The sequence below is a fragment of the Balearica regulorum genome, chromosome Z, assembly GCF_011004875.1.
Source record: "Balearica regulorum gibbericeps isolate bBalReg1 chromosome Z, bBalReg1.pri, whole genome shotgun sequence".
Lineage (NCBI taxonomy): Eukaryota > Metazoa > Chordata > Aves > Gruiformes > Gruidae > Balearica > Balearica regulorum.
This window is the reverse complement of record NC_046220.1, coordinates 55,539,191-55,562,097: the sequence shown is the minus strand read 5'-3', so window position 1 is coordinate 55,562,097 and position 22,907 is coordinate 55,539,191. Positions and strand designations below refer to the sequence as shown.

The 22,907-nt window shown below is 40.6% G+C and overlaps 1 protein-coding gene across 1 annotated transcript in view; it reads right to left on the bottom strand.

Annotated features, from left to right (window-relative positions):
• The window catches only part of GLDC (glycine decarboxylase), a 46,862-nt gene extending 24,298 nt beyond the window's left edge, over positions 1-22,564 (bottom strand). The window contains exons 1-7 of the mRNA XM_075739488.1: positions 22,332-22,564; positions 22,146-22,224; positions 12,724-12,859; positions 5,266-5,430; positions 2,372-2,449; positions 1,558-1,705; positions 1,123-1,319 (exon numbers count right to left, since the gene is read on the bottom strand). Coding sequence (XP_075595603.1) covers positions 1,123-1,319; positions 1,558-1,705; positions 2,372-2,449; positions 5,266-5,430; positions 12,724-12,859; positions 22,146-22,224; positions 22,332-22,544 — 1,016 coding nt within the window. The 5' untranslated portion in view covers positions 22,545-22,564. The remainder of the gene's footprint in view (positions 1-1,122; positions 1,320-1,557; positions 1,706-2,371; positions 2,450-5,265; positions 5,431-12,723; positions 12,860-22,145; positions 22,225-22,331) is intronic.
• Between the last annotated feature and the right edge of the window lie 343 nt (positions 22,565-22,907).

Here is a 22,907-nt window from a genome sequence, read left to right as displayed (position 1 = left end):
TCTCCTTCCTTGGAGATCTTCAAAAGACATCTGGACACTCTCTTGGGCTACTGGCTCTAGGTCACCCTGCTTGAGACGGGGGGGTTGGACTAGATGACCTCCAGAGATCCCTTCCAACCTCAACCATTCTGTGATTCTGTGACCGAAAACTTACAAAATCCATGGCAGAAAGCTGCATTAAGAAAGTACTGTGGCTTTTTCAATTTTAACATTTTCTTTTCCAACTTTTTTGAGAGGCAGAAAGATTAAAGTAGATTAAAAATATTAAACTAGGTGTAGTCACAGAGTAGCAGTAGCATGACCTTAATAAATAGAATTACTGTTCTTTTGTAAAAGATTGTACCAGAGTTCTGATCAAAATCTGAATTGGAGATCAGATTTCAGAACTATGAGTAAAGCCTAAGAATACTCTTAGAATAAGCAAGATGATTGAAAATATATTTGAAGGAATATTACTATACAAATAGAATATTTCTAAGCTTATTGATAACTGTTAATGCCATTAGTTATTTTGGTTACTGAAGTACTTCTGAATAGTTTCTATGCTAAAGATACTCAGTCTTTCTGGTGACAATTACTTTGCATTTCTACTATTCCCAGTTAGACATTGTGTCAAAATTCAAAATATGTCACCACTAACAAGAATTAGAGGTAAGTTTTTGCACACTATTTCTCTGCTTTGTTTAAGCTTGACTAAAATTTGAACTAGATTTAAGCTCCTTGATTATTTGGGAGGTTCACTGAATTTTCTACTTCTTCCCATTCATGTTTTTAATGACTGGATGTCAGAGAAAAAGGTGTAACAGTACAGAATAAGTGGAGTAAGTCAGCTTGCAAAGCTTCATGCAATTACAATTCAACATCTCTGCTGTTTCAGTTATCTCTTCATCCCACATTGCAGCAAGCATTATAAACAATTCACAGCTTCATTCCACATGAATGCAATTCTTTAAGCTTGCTTCCTAAAAATTGAAGGCAACTTTTATTCTCTCAGTTTTCAAGAAAAAAAGGTGTTTGGTACAACACCATGGTCAACTGTTAGTCATAAAGACTGCACAAGATGGTCATAATGTGCTTTATTTCTGTTTCCCTGAAGACACCAACAGTGAAGCGACCCTTTACCTTGTGACGCCCACCATCCTGCCCGGCATCATTCTCACTAGATTTTCCTTGACAGCAAAGAATGCCGCATGGGGTCCCCCGTAGCAGAGTGGCACACCAAACCTCTGGGAGCTACCCAGGACAACATCTACCCCAAACTCTCCAGGAGGCTTCAGAATACAGAGAGCCAGAAGATCAGTAGCGCAGCAGGCGAGAGCCTGAGAACAGAAGTGCACAGAGCTGTCAGCCTCTTCTAAAGGAACGGTGTTTGCTTGGGAGCAAAGTTTGAACAAGATACAATGTCAAACAGTTCCACGTAACTTGCACAGAGCTGAGGTGCAATGGTTGAAGGGTATTAATGAAGAGCAATACTTCAGCAGTAGCTCATATAATACTTAGTTTCTACACCTAGGGCTGTTTGATTTTAATCTGATGAGACAATAAAATTTACTTTACCCCATTCTGATGAGCTCTTTCAACAAGTTCAGAGAAGTCTTCCACCTTCCCTTCAGTGTCTGGATACTGAAATAATACTCCACTGACATCCTTTCCACTGAAATCCATCTCATGGGGTAATTTGAGCTCAGTAATAACACCTGTATAACTGGAAAACAAAAACATGCAGAAGACGACATAGTCAAGATGTTTTCATGGGCTTATATATGACTTTTTTCTTTAACACAGAAAGAGTTGAACCTGCTTTGCAGCGCTAAACATTGAGAGTTTCATGTCATGGTATATAGTACTGAAGAATAATTGTATTTGGTATCATCAGAAATGTGGAGCAAAGCAGAACAGATGATGCATAAGCTACTCAATATCAACATTTTTCTGCTTTAGCATGTTTCACTTTGAGAACCAAGTAATATTTTTAGAAGATGGCTACCTTAAACTGTAAACTTAAAATGGATTTAGCTTTCATTAAAAGAGAAGTTTTGCTGTCTAGGGTAATTACTTTCCTAGTTAAAAAAAATGACCAGACTGAATTCAATAACCAAAAGTATGTATTTGCACAAACAACTTAAGGGAAAATTAAATATTTTCTTTTTATCAGATGTTTAGTCTCTTTTTAAACATCTTTAATTACTTCTTTGTTGTATTTGAATGAAAAGTACAAGCAACACCAAATGTTAACAGATTTCTGCTTCTATTTTGCAAAGAAAGCATAATCCTATAATCCAAAAATGTTAGGTATATGGCGAAGACATATAGATTAAAAATGATTCAATGTAAGTGAAAAGATATGGTGGAAAATGAGGAAAAACATTACTTTGCTCTAGTTTGGAGCACTGCTATAGTTTGAGGGTGGCATCGGGCATCAACATAGAACTTCCTTCTTTTGTTGTGCCTGTTAAAAAGGAAAAAAAGGAAGGGTTACATATCAAGAATACATTGTTTTCCATGGAAATAAAATTAATTGGTTTTCTAAATGTGAGTTTTCCTAAGTTAAAAGGCAGTTTTAAATTTTGGTTATCATAATCAAATTAAGTGTATGATTGAATGAAGATTCTGGTCCATTTAAAATAAGAAAGTTCATTTCAGACACTCAAATGAGATTCATATGTGACAAAAATTAAAAGAGACTATGACACAGAACAGGGAGCCAACTTAAGAAGCTGCAGGAATGCCTCCACACACACATACTCTTTTAAAGGAATACAGCTGTGGTTTTTAATACAGATTTTCAGTGTTGCCCTGCATAACCAAATATGAGGCATCAAAGTATTAAAACGGAGACTAAGACAATTGCCTCATTTTCTCTGGTAAACCTAATTTTATGTCAGACTGATGCTTTGAGCAACTGAATAGTTACAACACAGTCTCTGCTGTGTAATCTCCTTCCTGATACACAGTCCTGCAGTGACCTTTGCTCATCTCTCACATTTCATTTGATTTACAGATCCTTATCAAATGCCCCTACGATACAGATCCCTGAAAGTAAATTTGGATATACCAGTAACAGTTTCACTTTTAGCAACTTTGGACTGAGGTACTTCACTGTTTTTTTAAAGCTCCTTTTAACCACTAGTAGAAAAAAACAATTTGTATCTTCAGTGTTCATGAACACAAGAGATTCATGCCACAGGCCGTCAGGTTATGCGGCAAAAGCTCCTCTGCACAACCCCTATAGAGGCAATGGCAGGAGGGGCAGCCCAAATAACACCCTGTCCCTGCTGCTCCCAGGCTCATCACAGGAGATATCAGCCCATCAGAGACCCATGTCCACAATAACAGAGGAGCACAGAGGCCCCAGGGCAGGTAGGAACCCAAATTAATTAACTAACCCTGACAAACACTGTCTGGGCCCCCCTCTGAGGGGTAGACATTATGGGATGCAGGGGAAGAGCATTTTGGGATTGCAAGGGCTTATTATGAGATGTTTAGGGGAAAAAGGATACAGCTAAGTGATTCTGGGAGGAACAAGTGTAAGAAAATAGAGGGGTTTAGGGGGTAAACAGGCCCAGTCATATATTGCTGGTTCATGTTCTTATATCCAACTAGTGCAGTCTGTACTCTCTTGTTAAATTCCTTTCTGATTCTTTTCATGGGTGAGGGGAGTCTGTATTGGGGGAGGAGGGGTGGGTGTATATGGCTGTCTGGGTGCCAGCAACTGGAGTGAGACCATGGAGGATCCACATGTTTGTGGTGCAGCAACTGGAGTGACCGGAGTGAGTGGACTTCAGTGCCATCAACTGGAGTAACACCTCAGCCACAGGGGCCCCTGTGTCTGTGGTGGTAGCAGCTGAAGTCGGTGTGTGTCTGGGTGCCAGCAGCTGGGCTGGTACCATGGGCAGGGCAACTAGACTCTCTGCAGTATGTCCATGTCTCTCTTGTTCTGGGAAGCCCAGAACTGGACACAGCACTCCAGGTGTGGCCTCACAAGGGCTGAGAAGAGGGCAAGGCTCACCTCCATTGGTGTGCTGGCAACGCTCTTCCTAATGCAGCCCAGGATACCATTTGCCGCCTTTGCCACCAGAGCACATTGCTGGCTCATGTTTGATTTTGTGACCCCCAGGACCTCCAAAGGCCTTTTCTGCAAAGCTGCTTTCTAGCCTGCCAGCCCCCAGCATGTACCTCATGTGCTGGGGGTTGTTCCTCCCCAGGTGCAGGACTTCACACAAACCCCTTGTTCAGCATCATAAGATTCCTGTCAGCCTATTTCTCCAGTCTGTCAGGGTCCCTCTGGATAGCAGCACAACCCTCTGGTGTATCAGCTGATCCTCCCAGTTTTGAGTAATCAGCAAGCTTGCTGAGGATACACTCTGTGCCATCATCCAGATCATTAATTGGACCCAGTGGGTCCATTAGTAACTGGTCTCTAACTAGACTTCATGTCACTGGTCACCAGCCTCTGGGCCCAGTCATTCAGACAGTTTTCAATCGACCTCTCTTGTCTCATCCAGCCCATACTTCATCAGCTTCTCTGTGAGGACTTAAGGGAGACCGTCGAGGCAGATAATATCCACTGCTCTCCCCTCATCCACCGAGCCAGCCATTTATTTGTAGATAGTTATCAGGTTGGTCAAGCACGACTTCCCCTGTGTGAATCCATGCTGGTGACTCCTGATCACCTTCTTGTCCTTCACATGCCTGGAAATGGTTTCCAGGACTAGCAGTTGTTCCATCATCTTCTGAGGAATCAAGGTGAGGCTGACGAGCCCGTAGTTCCCTGCATTCTCATTCTTGCCCTTCCTGAAGATAGGAGCGACATTTGCTTTCCTCCAGCACTGAGGCACCTCTCCCAGTCACCATGATTGTTCAGAGATAGAGTGGCCTCGCAGTGACATCAGGCAGCTCCCTCAGCACTCATGGGTCATAACATCAGGGCCCACAGACCTCTGTATGTCCAGTTTGCTTAAGTATTCTCTAACCTGACCCTCCTCCACCAAGAGTAAGTCTTCCTTGCTCTAAACTTTCCCCTTGGTCTCTAGGTCCTTAGGTTTCTTAAGGCCTTAGATGTCTGAGTTCAACATTCACATCAATACTGAGAACTTCTCCAGGTGCTTAATAAGATGGGCTATAGTTGTTTAGTGACCTGGTCACAGTGAAAAGGCCACACTCAGCTTCAACCCGCTCACCCATCCATGCCTACACAGGTGAGACACCTTTCAAACTCCAAAATTCCTTCCTACTGTCACTTAACCATACATTTAAACATAGTACCTGTGACATAATTGCATGGCTTCTGCAGCAGCTGTCCCCTCATCCAGCAAAGATGCATTAGCCACATCCATTCCTGTGATATCACACACCATAGTCTGGTAATTTAGCAGGCTCTCCAGCCTGCCCTGGGAGACCTCAGGTTGGTAAGGAGTATACTGCGTAACCCTGTAAGAAAAGAATTCTGAGTTTTGGTCTAGCAAAATAAATATGTGTCAGAATTATGCCAATAATTGAACTATGTCATAGGAAAAATAAACTGTAAAGCATAATTCACTAACATGAAAGTTTGTTAGAAAACAGTTATTTTTATATAGCTGTAATTTATTACTGTCCCGGAAGCCTGAGAATATTTTCTCTTCTGGTATTGACTTGGCTTTTTACAGGAGAAGAATTCTATTTCTCCACTCTGAAAAGAGAAATTACTTTTAAAACAGAAGTGTGAGTGCCTCTTGGGGAAGGGAGAGAGCAAGAAGGCGCTGAGTGTGGGAGAACTGAGTCAAGTCACAACATCCAAATGAGAATGCTTAGTTCAAACATATCTAGGTATTGCCATTATCTTTCAATAATCTTTCTGAAGCCCTTTACTTGCCAAGTCTTCTCCACTCGTATGGGAGGAAAGGCACTCAGCATTTCACAAGATCAAGCTCAGAAATATGCAACTTCTTATGAAATGACAGTTTCCCTATATGTCAGTGAAGGGAAGTGAGACTGATGTGACTTTCATCTGTTGTCATTTGGAGAACAAATGAATAGAGGCAACATAAGCAATTCCTTAAAAAATGCAACAATCTAAGAGAAACACTCCATTATAACAATCCAGAAAAACAAAGCAGCGTGAGTCCAGAGATGAAAGGCAATAACAGATACCAGACTCTCCTCTCACTGCTGGAAATTTGGGTACTGGATTCCATGGTGGTTCAGGACAGACTTTATGCCAGTTTGAATTTAGAGTAGCGGCCAGAAACAAGTGATAAAGGGGAACACTTGTGGCCTCTGTTTTCTAGCAATGGAAGAAAACAACAGATTGTTTCCTGAAATTGCAGTAGTAAGCCCTAGACTTTTGAAAAATGCTTATGGGTGAAGGCATATTCTTTAGAGTGGCTGAAGTATTTGATAGCTCAAATCATGTAAAGTCAATAGAAGATGAGCAACAAATATTTTTAAAGAACAAGCTGCAGAATATGTGCTATAGAGCAAGATGAGAGGAGCAATAAAATAGTAACGCAAGAGAGAAGGTAGGAAAAAAGTCCTGAAGAAGAGAATGGAAGAGCTAGAAAGAAGGATATACTTGGTAAGTGACCTCAAAGTGTAATATATGATGCCAGCGTATTTATTATCTATTCCAATGATACATATGCTCAAATTTCTCACATATACTCTTCAGTACAGTGACAGAAGTTAATAGCTATATATCAAATTAGATAAATATGGATGATTTTCCCATACTAAACTACTCAATTCCTAAACTGCTTCTCCTCATATACTTGACTGCATAGTTCACAAGTCAGACCATATCCTGGGCTGCATACAACATTGCTCATCTCAATAGTAGTAATTTTTTTTCTCTTCACGGTTACTAAACCCAGTTTTCAATTTGTCAGATAAACTTCCAAGATGAGAGTATAAAGATTTGTTTTCTGAACGGTCCCCCTGCCCACTCAATTGTCACCAATAAAAAGAATTATTCCCAACTCCTTTGCACGAACAATGAATTTTCTTGCTTAATAAAAGAAACTCCTCTGTACTTGATGTTAACAATCTTACTTTCTCATTTTATTTCACCTAAAGGCCTTTTTTTTTTTTTTGCATTATAACTTGCAGAAGAAACTAGAAATAGACTAATAAGAATTAAAGCATTGAGATTAATTGAAATGCATTAGAAAAATATTACTCAGTGCAAAAGAAGAAAAATAAAATCAAGAATCACTGGTTAGTACTTGCCAGAGTAATCAATTAATGGAAGTGAGATTTTAATTAGAGTATACTGGCTTTATTGTTCATTTTGAAAAAAACATTGTTTCATTAAACCATTACTAATTAGGGTCTGATGCAAAATGAGAAACGTAGAAAAAATAAAAAGAAAAATCATTAGCAGAGAAGCAATACTTCACATTAAACGTGGCTGCAAATTTTAGTGAAGGACATTAAAGTTGTAGCTGTTCATGTGGTGCAAAATTCTCTATTTTGTTTTCAAAACCAAAGCATCTTTCTTAACATTCACAACTCCTTACTGGATGAGAACTCCCTTTCCTAAGATTTTATCTTATATAATTAGAGACAGACTTTGCAATGAATGCTTCAAAGCAGACCACTCAAATCAGCTGCCTAGAAACCTATTAAAAAAGCCTCAAGAATTTCCACTTATAGTTTATGCTCAAATGACTTCTTAAATGAGGTTTTAATATTGTGTTAAATAAATAAATAAACCTAGTCTTAAACTACTACTAACTAGCTTCTATCTTGTTATATCTTGTTATAAACTATGTTCTTGCCATTTTAGACATCTGCAAAGACTAATCTCATGCAATGGCGGAGGTAGAATTGATTTGGATTTCCAGTTATACAGAGTATTCTTTTTGAGACCTGACAAGTAAAAAGACGAAACAAGCTTAAAGTAAGGACAGACCACTAGTAGAATTTAAAGCCAACATACATGAGCCACAGAAAAAAGATAAATCATACATCTGACAACACTGGAAAACTGATAATGAAGTTCAGTCATAAATACATGAATTTTTTAAATTAACTGACTTTTATGGACTGGATATTACTGTTAAGGCCAAAACTGAAACAAAACACACGCAGAAAAGCTGTATTTAATCTAAATATGCACATATATAAATATTGCAGTGTAGAAAGACACTAGAGTAAAGGTGTACAACTAGGAGCTATCCAACTGCAAGCAGTTTCATCCAGCCTGTAAAATTCCCAAATGCTGTACTGTATATAGACTTCCAGATGCATCATTTGGCACTTTATGCATCTTTGAAGAGCAGTTATAAGGGTGTTCCTAAAACAGTATCTTACCCATGGGTTTGAGAAAGCTGGACAGTCTTATGATAGGGCATGGAGACATGCCAGTTTCCACTCAAAGCATAAACACTGAATTTACTGCCAATTTGGCATGCTTTTTAGTTGCTTGTGCAGTTTTCTGTATCTGTCTACAAGTAGAAACCAGCTGCGTAATGTTTATATCAGATTTTTGCATGGTATGCAGTAATTTTCAGAATGCAATGTGTAAGTTCCAAGTGCTACTAGCTAATAAATTTAGTAAGTTACCTACCAACATAAAGATTGCAGGTGTCCTTGGTACAGGTACTTTATTCTTACATATTTAATGTCTGGGGACAAAAGAAGCAACTGACATGTACATTGGAGACCTCATGCTCTGTTGTATGGTATTAGTGTGACTTTAAAGGCCTTCTTGATTTTCAAGGCCTGACAGCTATTTTTATCCATTTAAGTCCCCCAAATCAACACTACACTGTTTTGACATATTTGTTCATGAGAAAGCTATATGTAAGCTGATTTCTGAAACCAAACATTCTTCCTGTGTTTAGTTATTCATTTATGCTCATGGCAGGGCAAAGAATTAATTTGGTGCTAGGGAAAGAGCTTAGCACATTGAGTGTGAAAAAGTTTAATTAATATGTTAATATGGGGTACAGCAGAATAAAGACCATGCATCCATACCAGCAGACAGATGACAGGTATTCATACATTTGAGGAGTAAGTGCTGAAAGTCACATAATTGGTGGTATGCCCCAAAAGAAATCCTTCTGCCTGCATTTTAGAGTTGAGATGTTCTAAAGATAAAGTTACAAACTGGTCTGCTATTTACTTGTTTGTTTGGAAAAAAACAGGCTAATATATATTTGCTAATATCAACTAAGTAGTGTATGGAACATACTTCTAAGACTTCCACCTCATGTTAGCATGGAATCGTTACTTACAGGCTTCTACGAACAAGCAAGTGATAGCAGCCAGTAACCAAACCCAAAAGGAAATTGGGTAGAATTGGGCGGAGATGAACCAAATGAAAATCAACACGGGCAAGTGTAGGGTCCTGCACCTAGGGAAGAACAACCCCAGACACCAGTACAGGTTAGGGGTTGGCCTGCTGGGAAGCAGCACTGCAGAGAAGGACCTGGGAGTCCTGGTGGACAACAAGCTCTCCATGAGCAAGCAGTATGTCCTCATGGCCAAGAAGGCCCATGGTATCCTGGGCTGCATTAAGAAGAGCGTGGCCAGCAGGTTGAGGGAGGTTATCCTCCCCCACTACTCTGCCCTGGGGAGGCCACGTCTGGAGTTCTGTGCCCAGTTCTGGGCTCCCCAGTTCAAGAAAGACAGGGAACTCCTGGAGAGAGTCCACTGGAGGGCTACAAGGATGATTAAGGGACTGGAGCATCTCTTGTATGAGGAAAGGCGGAGAGAGCTGGGTCTGTTTAGCCTGGAGAAGAGAAGACTGAGAAAGGATCTCATAAATACTTATAAATATCTAAAGAGCAGGTATCAAGAGGATGAGGCCAGACTCTTGGCAGTGGTGCCCAGTGACAGGACAAGGGGCAACGGGCACAAAGTGGAACACAGAAAGTTCCATCTGAATATGAGGAAAAACTTCTTCACTGTGAGGGTGACCGAGCACTGGAACAGGCTGCCCAGAGAGGTTGTGGAGTCTCCTTCTCTGGAGATATTCAAAACCCACCTGGATGCCATCCTGTTCAATAGGTGATGCTGCTTTAGCAGGGGGGTTGGATTAGATGATCTCTAGAGGTCCCTTCCAACCCCTACTAATCTGTGATTCTGTGAATCTGTGAAATCAAGTATCAAAAATAAGGGATACTTATCCTCTACCTTCTGTGACTAAGTCAAATTTCTCACATAGGAGACTGGATTTTTAACTGCAGCATTTCAGGTCTGTGACAGAAATTTCTCTGCTTGTTCTCTAACTTTCAATCAAAGTGTTCTTTGGATAAAAAGTTATCTGAAAAATATCTACCCTAAGTGTTTTGAAATAGCTTGTTTCATGAATACAGAAGGAGTTAAAATGGGATTCAGACTTAAAAGAAAAGGACACCTATGCTTTTTTTAAAACTACCGGTACAATAAATTTCTGAATGCTGACTTCCCAGACACTTAGTTGTGCGTAATTTTGGCCAGACAATTTTATCTCACAGTAATTAAGCTATTCAGCTTTTATGGTGAACAGAGATATAGATCATTGTCGAAATGCTTCAAAACATTTTGAAAGTCCAACAGTGTTGAGTATTTTCTTAACAGAATCTGAGAGTTGGGAAGACTTTTGTGGTAATTTTCTAAAGAAAGCAGTGTGGGTCAGTAGTCTCATTTTCAGCCAAAAATACATTTTGTTCTACAGTTTCCTCCTAAAATCTACCCCTTTGCTTCCTACTTCCTCCTAGCAAGTCCAAGTGTCCTAAATACGGTGAAGTCCTTCACTTGTCTGTTCACAGGCTTCTATGAACAAACTTTTATAAACTTATGTTGTATTCCAAGGCAATCCTTGCTCTAATGAATGCCAAGCAATGAGAAACTACGAGTCATGTGAGAGAGGCAGAATTAAGCAGAAACAATAAGCCTGCACTTGCAGCACTTATTTCTCTTGGAGCTGCAACGTGAAGCGCGTTAGCACAGAAAGTGTTACACACTCAGCAGATGTAAGGAGAGGTGCGGTTTCTTAAACAGCTTCCATAAATTCTGTATAGCTGCTTTTACACACATACAAAATACGCCCTCTACCCAAAAATATTTTAGCCTTCACTTTAGTCATCTAAAAGTTCAGCTTTTAGCCATCTAGTTTGACTTTACTGGACACTCCAAGAGCACATTTCTGTATAGACTCTTCCAGTTGATTCACTAATGCTATATAATTTGTTAGGAATTAAAAATATGTGGTTCATTTTGGGGCACTTTTTAGCTGTTCTTATTTTTGTCTCTAACAACTGATTATTTATTTTGTGGCACTGTACTGAAGTATTTATATAGCATACTTTGTAAAACGTAGGTGGGGACAAAGCCAAATAAAACTTTGAATAGATGTTTGTATAGATTCCTTGAGTCCAAACGGTGCAACTTTTTTGTCAGTTCAAAAGTTTGAGGTGCAAATAAAGCAGACAAGTCTAATAATACATAGATGTGGAGGTCTACAGATACATAGACCCATTTATGGCACCCCGAAGTACAAAAACTAATAGCATTTAACTAACAGTGGCTTTTTACACTGACTAGTTTGACTCTCTTTGGTTGGTTAGGGCTTTTTTTACATGTATATAACCTTTAAATACTGCTTTTATGAAAGTAAAAATTACTCAGTAATAAAGATTACAGTTATTGTTTTAATACTGTACCAAAAAGAAGGATGTTACTGACTAGAGATAAGGGAACTTCTAAACCCAATGAGGCAATGCAGGGTATCAGTGACATTCAGTCTGTTGGAAAGTGAGACTCCATAGTAAATTTAGTTTTTCTATTGCATCATTTCTGAGTTACAGTTCTACTGAGAAATGTCCATGTTAAATGAGTACTTATAGACAGGCCTTAGTGCCTTTGTCAGGAAAAGGACATCAAGAGACAAAACTCCATTATTATTTAGATTAATGTTGTTCATAAAATATAAATAAATGCATTAAAATATTTTTTTACATTTAAGTAAAAAAACCCCAACAAACAAAAAACCCTCAGTAACATTCAAATTCGAGTCTGTCAGACAGGCTGTTCTTTTGCTTGTCCTAAAAAACTGAAACATTAGGTGGGTGAGATAAGAACAAAGTACAAGATTCTCAGGCTCTTTAGAAATGAATTGTCAAGTACTGCTGTGCACCTATTGTCAGGCACCAGTGAATTATTTGTTCAGAAAAGAATATACTTTATGGATACACATAAACTCTTGAAGGTCAGTGGCTTCAAAAAAAAAAAAAAAAAAAAAACCCCAATAAAGAAATACCAAGAGAAAAGTATTTTAAATTTTCAAGGCTTCTTACTTCCTCATAAGAAAACCATAATCAGAGTATTGCGTAGTATCTAACTACCTTCACCCAAAATTGCATATGCCAGTGGAGGAGGGAGCTGGTTTAACTTTAGGCAGAAGTTAGGAAATAATTACTTTAGAATTACTTTTTTAGTTTAGGAGAAGTCTGTATACTTCCTTAAAGCAAACAAATATTCTTGTTCTAGTTAATAATAAATAGGAGCTGTGAATAGAAGTCACAAAAATCAGTGAAATACTTCACAGAAAAATCATCTTCTAAATTCAAAACTATTCTTTTTCCTCGCTAGCTTCACCATGAACAACACAGTTCCTGCACTTACTCATCAGTATCAAATACATGAAAGCCTTAGTAAAAACAAAAAATCGTTTTGGGGTATATTTGTCTATGCTCAAATGAACTTCAAACGTATATTTATACATAATGCATCTAAAAAGAAAATGTTGTACATTACCATCCTGCATTCTCCAATAAATTCCGTGTAATGGGCTGAGGCACTGAGCAGTTGTAATAACCCATGCCTATATAGGACCTCCATATCTTGTTCTTGCTTGCAATATTGTATAGAGTTTCAAGGATTTCATTTTCACCTAATTGAAAAGAAATCATGACAGAAAACTACAGTTACATATAATGCTAACAGTTTTTAACTGAAATGCCTTGTACCCCTGTGTAAAAAAATGCAACATTGGTGATGCAAGTATAAACAGTAGCAGACTAAGGTGCAAACCAAGAACAGAAAAGATAAAATAATAACCTGGTAAAATATTCCGGGGAAGTTTCAATTCTACCAAAATTCTGGAAAATGCAAAAACTGACTAGTAACAGGATTTCAACCAACATGGAAACAATAGTGAGAGAAACAGCTGCAGGCAAATGGTTTTGGGAGCCCTTTTTGTGCTAATGCAACGTACATTCTGGGTCTCTTGCACATGCGTTAAAATGTATCTCAGAAGGCATCTTTCATTAGCTAAACCTTGCAGAATCAGCACTGGATGAAGCCATAGCCATCCACAACTTGATTTAGTGTTTCTAAAAGAACCATATTTGTGTCAACTGGGCTCACACCAAACACCCAGGATTTATTTCTTAGTATTAAAGAACTTGATTTTCTCGCATTTTCCCTAAATAACTGATAAAAATGGAACAGTTCTTTTCATTCCATTTTAATATGCTTCACCAGTATTTCTTGCTTAAGAAATTTCATTTAAGATTAACTTTTAAATGAGTCTGCCAATCTAGTTTGGAGAGATTACAACAGAATGCTTCTTAAATGTTCAAATGGAAAGCATCTGCACTCTCTCCCTCCCCCAACTATAGTTTAGTCTTTGGTCTTGCTTCTCAATGCTTCTCAGTGCCCTGAAAGCTGTGCAAAAATCACCTTCAGTCAACCTGTTCCTGGCAGTCAATGAATAATGCTACTCAACATCTGCCAAAGGGAAAGATTTACAAAATATTTTGATACCTGAGGATGCAGAAAGACAGTTAGTAGTCTAAGATTATGCAGAGCAATAGACTTGCCCACCGTAATAGACCCAGGTGGAATTGGACACTGGTCCTCCTAGATGAGGAAAGCAGATCTTCTTTACTTCCCTCGCCACCCCCCATCCTGACCTTGGAAACTGCTGTACCGGGGCAGTTGCACTGAGTTCTGTTCATTCTGCACCGCAACTGCAAAAGCAGACTTTGGAATATAAGGCTACAAAGCACCAAAGCAGAATAGCTTAGGCCCTGGATGTCTCAAAATCTATTTTCTCTCCATAAATTACTCCAGCAAAAGAGATCAAGTCAAAACAGTTAATGCTGTGAAATCTGGTGGCAAATAATTCTCTGGGTTTTGAATTAATTTCTTCTGCAGCCATAAACAAGGATATTATAATTTTAGTTCTGATTTCAAAACTCATCTCTTCTTTTTACTCAAAGCACTACTATTATATTCCTTGCATAAAGATTAATTTTTTAAAAAAATCCTCTGGTTTTCAATTAATTTCTTCCACAGTCACATCATACCTTCCACAAAGTTATTTTTTTACTGATCTTCAGTTCTCACTTCAAAGTTCATTTCTTTTTTGCCTTTTACTCAGTGTTACTATTACATCTAATGTATAAAGATTAATTTCTTGTTTTCAGTAAACTGCAATTTTTTCTGGAGACTCAAGAGTCATGTGTTTATTATACTTGAACTCAGCAACATCCAGGACAAAGTTTCTAAAGCCTAGGAGTCAGCAGCTCCACTCCCCCATACTCCTCCCACACAGTTTATTCCAGACAGATGCACTTGCTTGTTTTTTTTTAAGTGAGAGTTTTAACACTGCAGAGGTCTTCCTTCACCACTTGCAAACCAAAAGTCTGATGAAAGACAGTTTGAGTGCAGTTTGAGAGGGAGGGTTGTATTCTTGCAGAATTCAAACATCAATGATTTTTTGACAATGGTAATGAATTTGCTCGTTTAACTCCAAATGCTCACTAGCCCAATGTCACACATAAAAATGCATAAAGAGTGAGATTTCTGCAGTAAACACATACCACAAATACTGTACTATGTGGCAGATAGCATTTCCTTTGTTTGCCCAACTGGACGTTTCTTCTAGAGAGTCATTTCTCAGCAAATATAGCTTAACACTTATAACACGTGAAGACACTGACCTTGTGCTAGAGCTCTCTGAGATAGTACCAGTTTCCAAACTGACGCAAGGCACAAACCAAAAAGCCTAGTAAGACTGTAAGCAGCTTAGGTAGCAATTAAGCTTAAAAGTAGAACTGTAGCCAAAAAGATAGGCCTGTAACGAAGGCCTGCTTATATTATACATAATAAGAAAATGTAGCCAAGAAGAAAGGCCTGTAATGAAGGCCTGCTTGTATTATATGTGATAAGAAACTATTCATTATTACTTTAGGTAGAAGGCTAACAATTCTTAGAATGAGCACCTGCTACACATCATGAGAAAAAGGAGGAGCTACAAGACACTTCAAGGTCCTTATGTACATACTTTGCAGAAAGGGAGGACATTAATTGCCTCCAGCAACATCCTTATCTTGCTGAGGCGTATAGCAAACAATTACCAACACTGAAATACTGAGAAACTAGGGGAAAGGTAATTTGGGCCAGGGTCCCCACGACCACCGACCCATAAGCCCCCTACCCAAATTATACCACCTACTCAAAAGATAGAGGCGGAGAACAGAACTGAGCATGCGTTCTAGTTTGCATACTAAGCGAAGAAATATGAACCAATTATTGGAACGGGGAGTGTACCACTTTGTAATCTTTGTAACATTTGTGTATAAATATGACAAGAGAACCAGCATTAGGTGTGCCTGATTTGAGGAACTATCCTCCTGACACCCAGCGCTGCAATAAAGGAAATGCCTGCTTCTTAATGCTAAATTAGTGTTAAGGAGTTTTCTTTCATTCCCGAATTTCGGTGACAGAACTACATCCCACCTAGAAGAGCTGTGCTGATAGATCGCAACACTGAATATATCTTTAATTATTACAGTTTTACGAGCCACCTGTGAAGGCAGTTACACTCTTAGTATTAATCAGGGCGGTGAAATGCTGGAGGGCAACTCGCTCCACTGCTGGCTCACCTCATTTACCCTGCCTCTTGGTCACTACAGAGGTAACAGCAGCTCAAATACCCATCTCCCACATTTGGCATGCCTCTTTGAAGAGACCTGGGATGAACACTCCTTCCCCTATGCCCTACAGTCCCTTGAAGCAGCTCATCACAGCATGTCTTTAGGAAGACAGCCCGTAAAGAACTACACTCCTGAGTAACAGAAGTCAATAGCCCCTAATTTGTCTGTACAGCCTGGCTTAGCTAAGACCAAACATAAGCCCATGTAGATTCATGATGATTTAATTTTCACAAATTCAGTGTTTGCTTTACACCGATACGGTTCTGAATTCAAAAAGAACTAATGTAGACATGAGTGAGGGAAATTAACACAGAAGTTGGGGTCCAAAGACCTCAGAGCAAGGGAATGAAACTATTCTTAACAGCATCCCCAGCACAGACAGGAGGGGATGGAGGAGATGCAGCCAGGCTCTTTGCAGCAGTGCATGGCAGGAGAGGCAGCAGCACAAGCTGAAACGTGAGAGGCTCAGGCTGGAGATAAGGAGGAGCCTTTTCCCCTTGGCGAGCAGGGTCTTCATCCTTGGGGGTTCATGTTCCAGCTGGGTGAAGCCCTGAGCAGCCTGGTCTGAGCCCATGCTGGGCAGGGGCTGGAGACCTCCCCAGGTGCCCACCAGCATGAACAGGACCCTGTGTCTCTGTCAGTAGCTGTGGTTCCCACTCCACCAAGCCTAGCTTTTAACAGTGAATTCGCACAGTATTATTTGTAAAAAGGGTCCAACACCGTATTGGTCACTCTGTAAATAACTAACGCTAGTATGAAGGCAGAAGAATGCTAACCACAAGAGTGATCTTATGTATGCTTAAAAATTAATTTTCAAATTCAAAATGAAATTGCTAAGTTTTCAGTTTAGCTAACACGAATGTCAGCAAACCCAGAAAATTATAGACTTTTTCTGCTGTATAAGGTATATATTATGCAGCAGAATCAGTGTATTCTGGTAAATACTTATTTAAAGCTAAAACATATGAAGATTAGGATTTTAGCAAACTTCAATACATATGGTTGAAGAAACACAGCTTGCAAGATGTTGTGTTGGGTTATTGATATTTTTTATAAATTCCCCCCCAGCAACAGGTGAAATAAAGAATATCCAAAATTGGGAAATGAAACAGAATACAAAAATTGACTACTGTTAAATAGTTGGAAACTGGCCATCACACTAAGCTGTTTCCAGTTTTCTAAGACAACATGGTTGAAATGCCTTTATCTTGAATTTTAGTGGGTGTAGACGACACATTCTTTAAGAACCTTGTTCAGCAAAAATTAAAATTGCCAGCTAAGTCACTGTAGTTGATCTTTATTCCCCTATCAACTCATTTGATAATACGATCAAAGATAGTACCCAGAATAAAGTTCATTGACCTTGCTGTACTGCTATCTTAGAACGGTGGAGAAAATTCACTGAGGCTCCCAGTAGTAGTTCTGTGAGGACACTTCATGACTGCTACATCCACAGGTAGAAAAGGCAAAATATAATCACAAAAATAGTAAGAGAGAGTGAATTATCAGATTATAAAATTATAATACTGCTATTTCTGCTAGTGTTTTAGTGGTTAAGACAGTCGATTTTGCCTTGAACTTGTGAGATACCTGCAAAATAATGCAGTACCCAAAAAAGAGAAAGAAAGAGAAAAATCAAGACAGAAGGAGCAGTTTGAGTTATATAACTCAAAACTTACAACACAAAACAGAGGAGACTATTTGTCTGATATCATTTTGCTCACATTATGTCAGGTCTTAAAAAAAAAAATCTAGTTTCTGAGATCAAGGAAGCAAAATCTTTGTAACGATATAAGAAAAAGCGGATGAATTTATTTCTCTTGCTTTAGCAATTAATTTGATCTCTGTTAAATAAAATCAGATTACATTGAAGCAAAACAGCTCCAAAGCACTGGCAGACATGTAATAATGCTGCAGGAGAGCACAAGAAAAGTGCCTGTTCCGGCTGCTGAGTCCGACCAGCAACTTCCCACGAGACAGGCAGAAAGCCAACGCCATCTGTTGCCCTGCCTCCTCCTCCTCCTCCTTTCACTCAGACCACCTGCACTCAAGGGAGCCTGCCTGGGCAGCAGAGGCAACCTGAGGATGCTGCGAGGAGCCGAAAGCACGCAGGGGCTGAGAGCCAGCAAGAAGCCTGCCTTTCTTCATCCTACGTCTTTGGAAGGAGGAGCAGCAGCCCAAAAGTGCTGTGAGGAGCAAAGTGCCACCAGTGGTACTGCAGATTCCTGCAACACTTGTGGCAACACTCTGCAGGATGACAGTTACCCCTGCTACAGGTGTCCAAAGCATACAGTGTGGAATCCAGCAGCAGGGAATCCTAAATTACTAAATCAGCTCTAAACACCCAACTGACATTAGGAACTGATTATAAACTTAACCAGAATTAATTTTTAAGTGGCATTTAAAATACAAAATCATAGTTAAAGCCGATTTAACTGCATGAAGAGCAGTTAAATTTGAAGATACAAATAATCTTTCTTACAATACGACTGCTTCTGAGCCGTATCGCTTCTAAAAATGTTTAGACTGGAGACCCAATTAGTTTCTTACACACATTTTATAAACTAATGTTTACAAATTCTAAAAATTAGGAATGTAAAGAAATATTTTGGAAAAAAAACCCCAAACATGGCAGAGTTTGTAGTTTGTAGACTCATTTTTGTACTTCAAAGCATGAGCAAAAAGCAGAAAAATATAACATGTATAAAGCCTACCCATTAAATAAAGATGAACATACAACAGCAGCATTGCAGGGAAAACTACAACTGATACAGACAGTAGGTTTGCCGGGATAAAAGAAAGAGGATTACTCTTATATAAGATGATCTGTTCTTTTACTTCAAATGGGTCAATCACTACATCCATGCTAAAGCACCTTCAATACCTAAAGAAAAGCTGACAAAGTGTACTTACTCTGACAGTGGGAAAAAAGCTCTGTAATACCAGCTGATCATAATTAAGTATTAAACAGACGTCTAGCCTTGTTGTAAATATCAACTGAACAGAAGTTACATGCCAAAATAACATTTTCCTTGAACTGTATCTGCAAAAAAAGCTGACTGCAAAAAAGCCCCATTCCAGAATTGGTTGAGGTACGGGACTGCAACTTACTGTTATGACAAAATCAGACATTTTGCTGTTTCACCCCTACTGGGTTTCAGTGGCATATTCAACACTGTCAGTGGGCTCATGGCAGCAGGAACTTTTAAAATGGATTTATTTTTTTTTTTGTCAGAACAGGGGGACAGATACTTCTGTCATTTTAGGTACCAAAGGAAGCGACTCATTTCAGAAACCTCCTGGCACAAGTTACGTTCCTTCTCTCCTCCATCACTGACCATGTATGTACGAGAAGAAATCTACCAATACAGGAACACTAATAAATATTGGAAAGGCATTTCTAGCATAGATGAACTTGTACGAGCAAAGCTTAGCATTTGCCAGAATGGCTTTTTTCATTCATGCATAAGCAAAACAAACATCCAGTAAAGGCTAAAGGCTTTCCCTCTCAATATATTACATCCTTCAGGGAAGTAATGAAACTTGATTCTTCCACCAAAAAGTAGGGCTGTGCTAAAACATCTAGGAAAGACAACACATGTACAAAATATTGTGTTTTTACTGTAAGCAGAGGTTTTATTTACGAGCAGTGTAATACGCAATACCATCTAAAACAGCTCTTTAATATATGCTGCATCCACAGGAGGATTTTTTATTTACTGCTATTGCCTACACACAGACAATTGATTTTCTTTTAGACAAGTTACTTGTTACATTACCAAGGGAACTGTAAGGCAAAGCAATCTTTCCTACTGCCACACCTAATGAAAATTTGAAGATACGCATATATATATCAAATGTACAGACCTGAGACAAGGCCTAAAGCTATAAAAGTTTTAAAACCCCATGAATACAATTGCAGAGATCTATGATACTCACCCAGACATACTATTTATGGTGTGTGCACAGTTTTCTTGAACTGCATATCTAATTCTAGCTGTAAGCATTGACTTCAGTGCAAGTTCAACTGCGTTTTCTAATCAAAGGAGTAGCTCGAGCACAGCTGACTTGTTCAGCCGCACTCTAACCTGTGGAGTCACTATGATTATGGTTTTTAATTGAAGTTATATGGGAAATAAGTGTTTTACTCAGACTACAGTCCCTAGATACAAGACGTTCAATGGGACGTCTTTAAGCTAAGGCTTTTAACTTTCCTTTTACAAGCTGTTGAGTTTTCTGCTACCAATACAGTGGAAAACTAGTGACAAAAATCTACACATTGAAGTACAAAAGAGTTAGTTCATCACAGTGGCTGCAGAAGAAAAAGCAACAGTGTGCAGAAAAAAGTCTTCTGTACCTCATGTAAGCATCTCTTTTGAAAACTCAACTGTTGCATGCTGTGCAATGTGAGGCTCTGCATCACAGTCACATTCTTACGAAGTTTACTCTAAGGGAACAAGAACAGCATAGCAAGTGGAACAAAATGCCAGTGAACGAAATACTCTGTTTGCTAATTAAGTCTTGTTGCACAGGGAGAACTTGCATACCACAGAATGTCAACTAATACACAGCAGTGTGGGAGAACTTCAAAATTGCAATGCAAATCAGCATGAGAACACATAAAACTGCACTAAGATTTTTTTACTTAAGTCGACATCACTGGTTTAGTTTTCAATAATGTACAACTATTTTAACGCCCAACTGTGCTGTATCACTCTTATGTGTGTTTTAGTAATGTAAAACTTCCTAAGAGTGTCATACAACAAATAACAACAACAAAACATAAGAAAGGTTTTCAAGAAGTACTTATTAGTGACAATCTCCATTTAAATCTTCTTAAAAATATAATAATCTAAAAAGTTCTTTTCTCCGAGGGTAAGTGAAAATCACCCGTCAGTCAGGGAGTGCCTTGATTAAAACACATTAATCATAGGAAAATATGCCAAGCAATACTTGCAGCAGTTATACAGACAGAAGGTGGTGATTAAATTCCACTTCTCTACCGCCCTTCCCCATTTTAATAGGATGGGAAGTTGCCAAAAAAACCACTGTACTAGTGAAACATTTTATAAGTAGAAAGATTTAGTCAATACTGTATCCCTCCTGGCTAGAATCTGTCTTTTCAGGCTCTAGTTTTCCTGGCTGTTCATTGTGGCGCTGCTCTGGCGCGTGATGTCATCTTGGAGTAACCAGATTGAACTGGCCGGGAACCTCACCGGAGCTGCAGGCCTGAAGTTTACACTCAAATTACAACGCATGGATGAGCAGTGACAAAAAGCCAGCGTGAGGGATGGAATTTTCTACAAATCAGGCAAAGGATCTTGACACAAATATAAAGTTAATACTGATGTAATTGACTCCACTATCTGAATGGCCACTAAGCTTTGTTAGTTTCAGTGTAATTGTTTAGCTAGGTGCATTTTTAAGTGTTTCTTTCACTCAGGGGATTTTCAGTATGATGTTCAGAGATACCTATCAAGATCGCAGTTACGCAGATGGGAATTTTGTGCTGTGACTGCTAACTTCTAAAAACGTTAATATCTGAAAACTCATGAAATCACATCAAGTTTTCTACAGCAATTTGTTGAATTATTGTAGTGCCAGAATTGCTGGCTCAGATGTTTTGTGTTCCTGCAGTTTACCCATCTCCCTCAATCAGATGGATTCGAAATGCTAGCCATTAGTCTACTGTGTATCCATTATATGCAGACACAGGTTTTGCACATTATTGGAATATGCAGGTTATTATTGGGTGGGGGAGGGACAAGAAAGAAATCCTGCTGAAACATAAGAGCCAACAAAAGACAGTGGCCCATTTGAAGCTGCAGTCCATGCTAAGACAATGATTTTTAGCCACACTTTTCCCTCCATATCAGACTCTTGGGACAAAGTGAAGGCATTTTAGCACTTGAGCTCAAAAACGGTTTTTCGGGCAACTCTGGCAGCAGCCGAACTATTCTACCAAGTAAGCCTGTGAAGATTAAAGTGTCGATTATGGTACCGCTACGCTTATTTAAGCATTATCCTGCATTTCACTTCAGCAGGGAGCTCTGCTCGTTACCCGTTTCAGTGGGGTCACTCTTGGGGGGGGGGGGTCAGCACCCCAAATCCTGCCCCGCGGGCGCTGGCGGCCGGAAGAAGCCGCGGGCAGGGCAGGGAGGGGTGGGCCGGGGAGGGCAGCGGGGGGGGGGGGGGGGGGGGGCCGGGAGCACCCCGGGCCATGCGGTCACTTACAGATATGGTCATCCATCCTCAGCGGCCTCCGGAGGCGGATGCTGGCCGGGATGGTTTTATCCATCAGCTCCTCGACGCTCTGCGAAGAGGCGAACACACGCCGTTGTTAGCCCGTAGCGGGAGGGGACCAGCTCCGCCGCCCCATCCGCCCCGCACGGCACGGCACGGCGCGGCGCGGGCACCTACCTGCACCCCGACGGCTCGCAGCATCTCCCGCTTCTCCCGCTCCCGCGGCCCGATGTGCCGCCGGGAGAAGTCATCGTGCCGCGGCAGGAGCTGCTCGATGCACCGCGCCGCCTCGCCGCCGCCCCAGCGCCGCTGACCGCCCGCCGCCGCCCGCAGGTGCCGCGGCACCCCGCGGGCCGCCAGCCGCCCCCACCAGCGCCCGCAGCTCTGCATGGCCCCGCTGCTGCCGCTGCCGCTGCCGCTGCTCCTGCTCCTGCTCCTGCTCCTGCTCCTGCTCCTGCTCCTGCTCCTGCTCCTGCTCCTGCTCCTGCTCCTGCTGCCGCCGCCGGCGGACAGCCACACTAGCGTGCGGGGGGAGGCGCGGCGCGGCGCGGCCCCCCCGCCGCCGGCGCCAATGGAGCTCGGGGGCGGTGCCGCGCTCGCCCCGCCTCGCCACCACCTGCCCGCCCGCCCCCCCGGGCCGCCCCGCTCGGCCCTGACCCCTCTGTCGGGCCCGGCCGCCGAGCATCCCTGCGGCGGGGCCGGCCTGGCCGGGGCGCTCGGGGCGCGGCGGTGCCCCCGGCTCGCTTGGGCGGA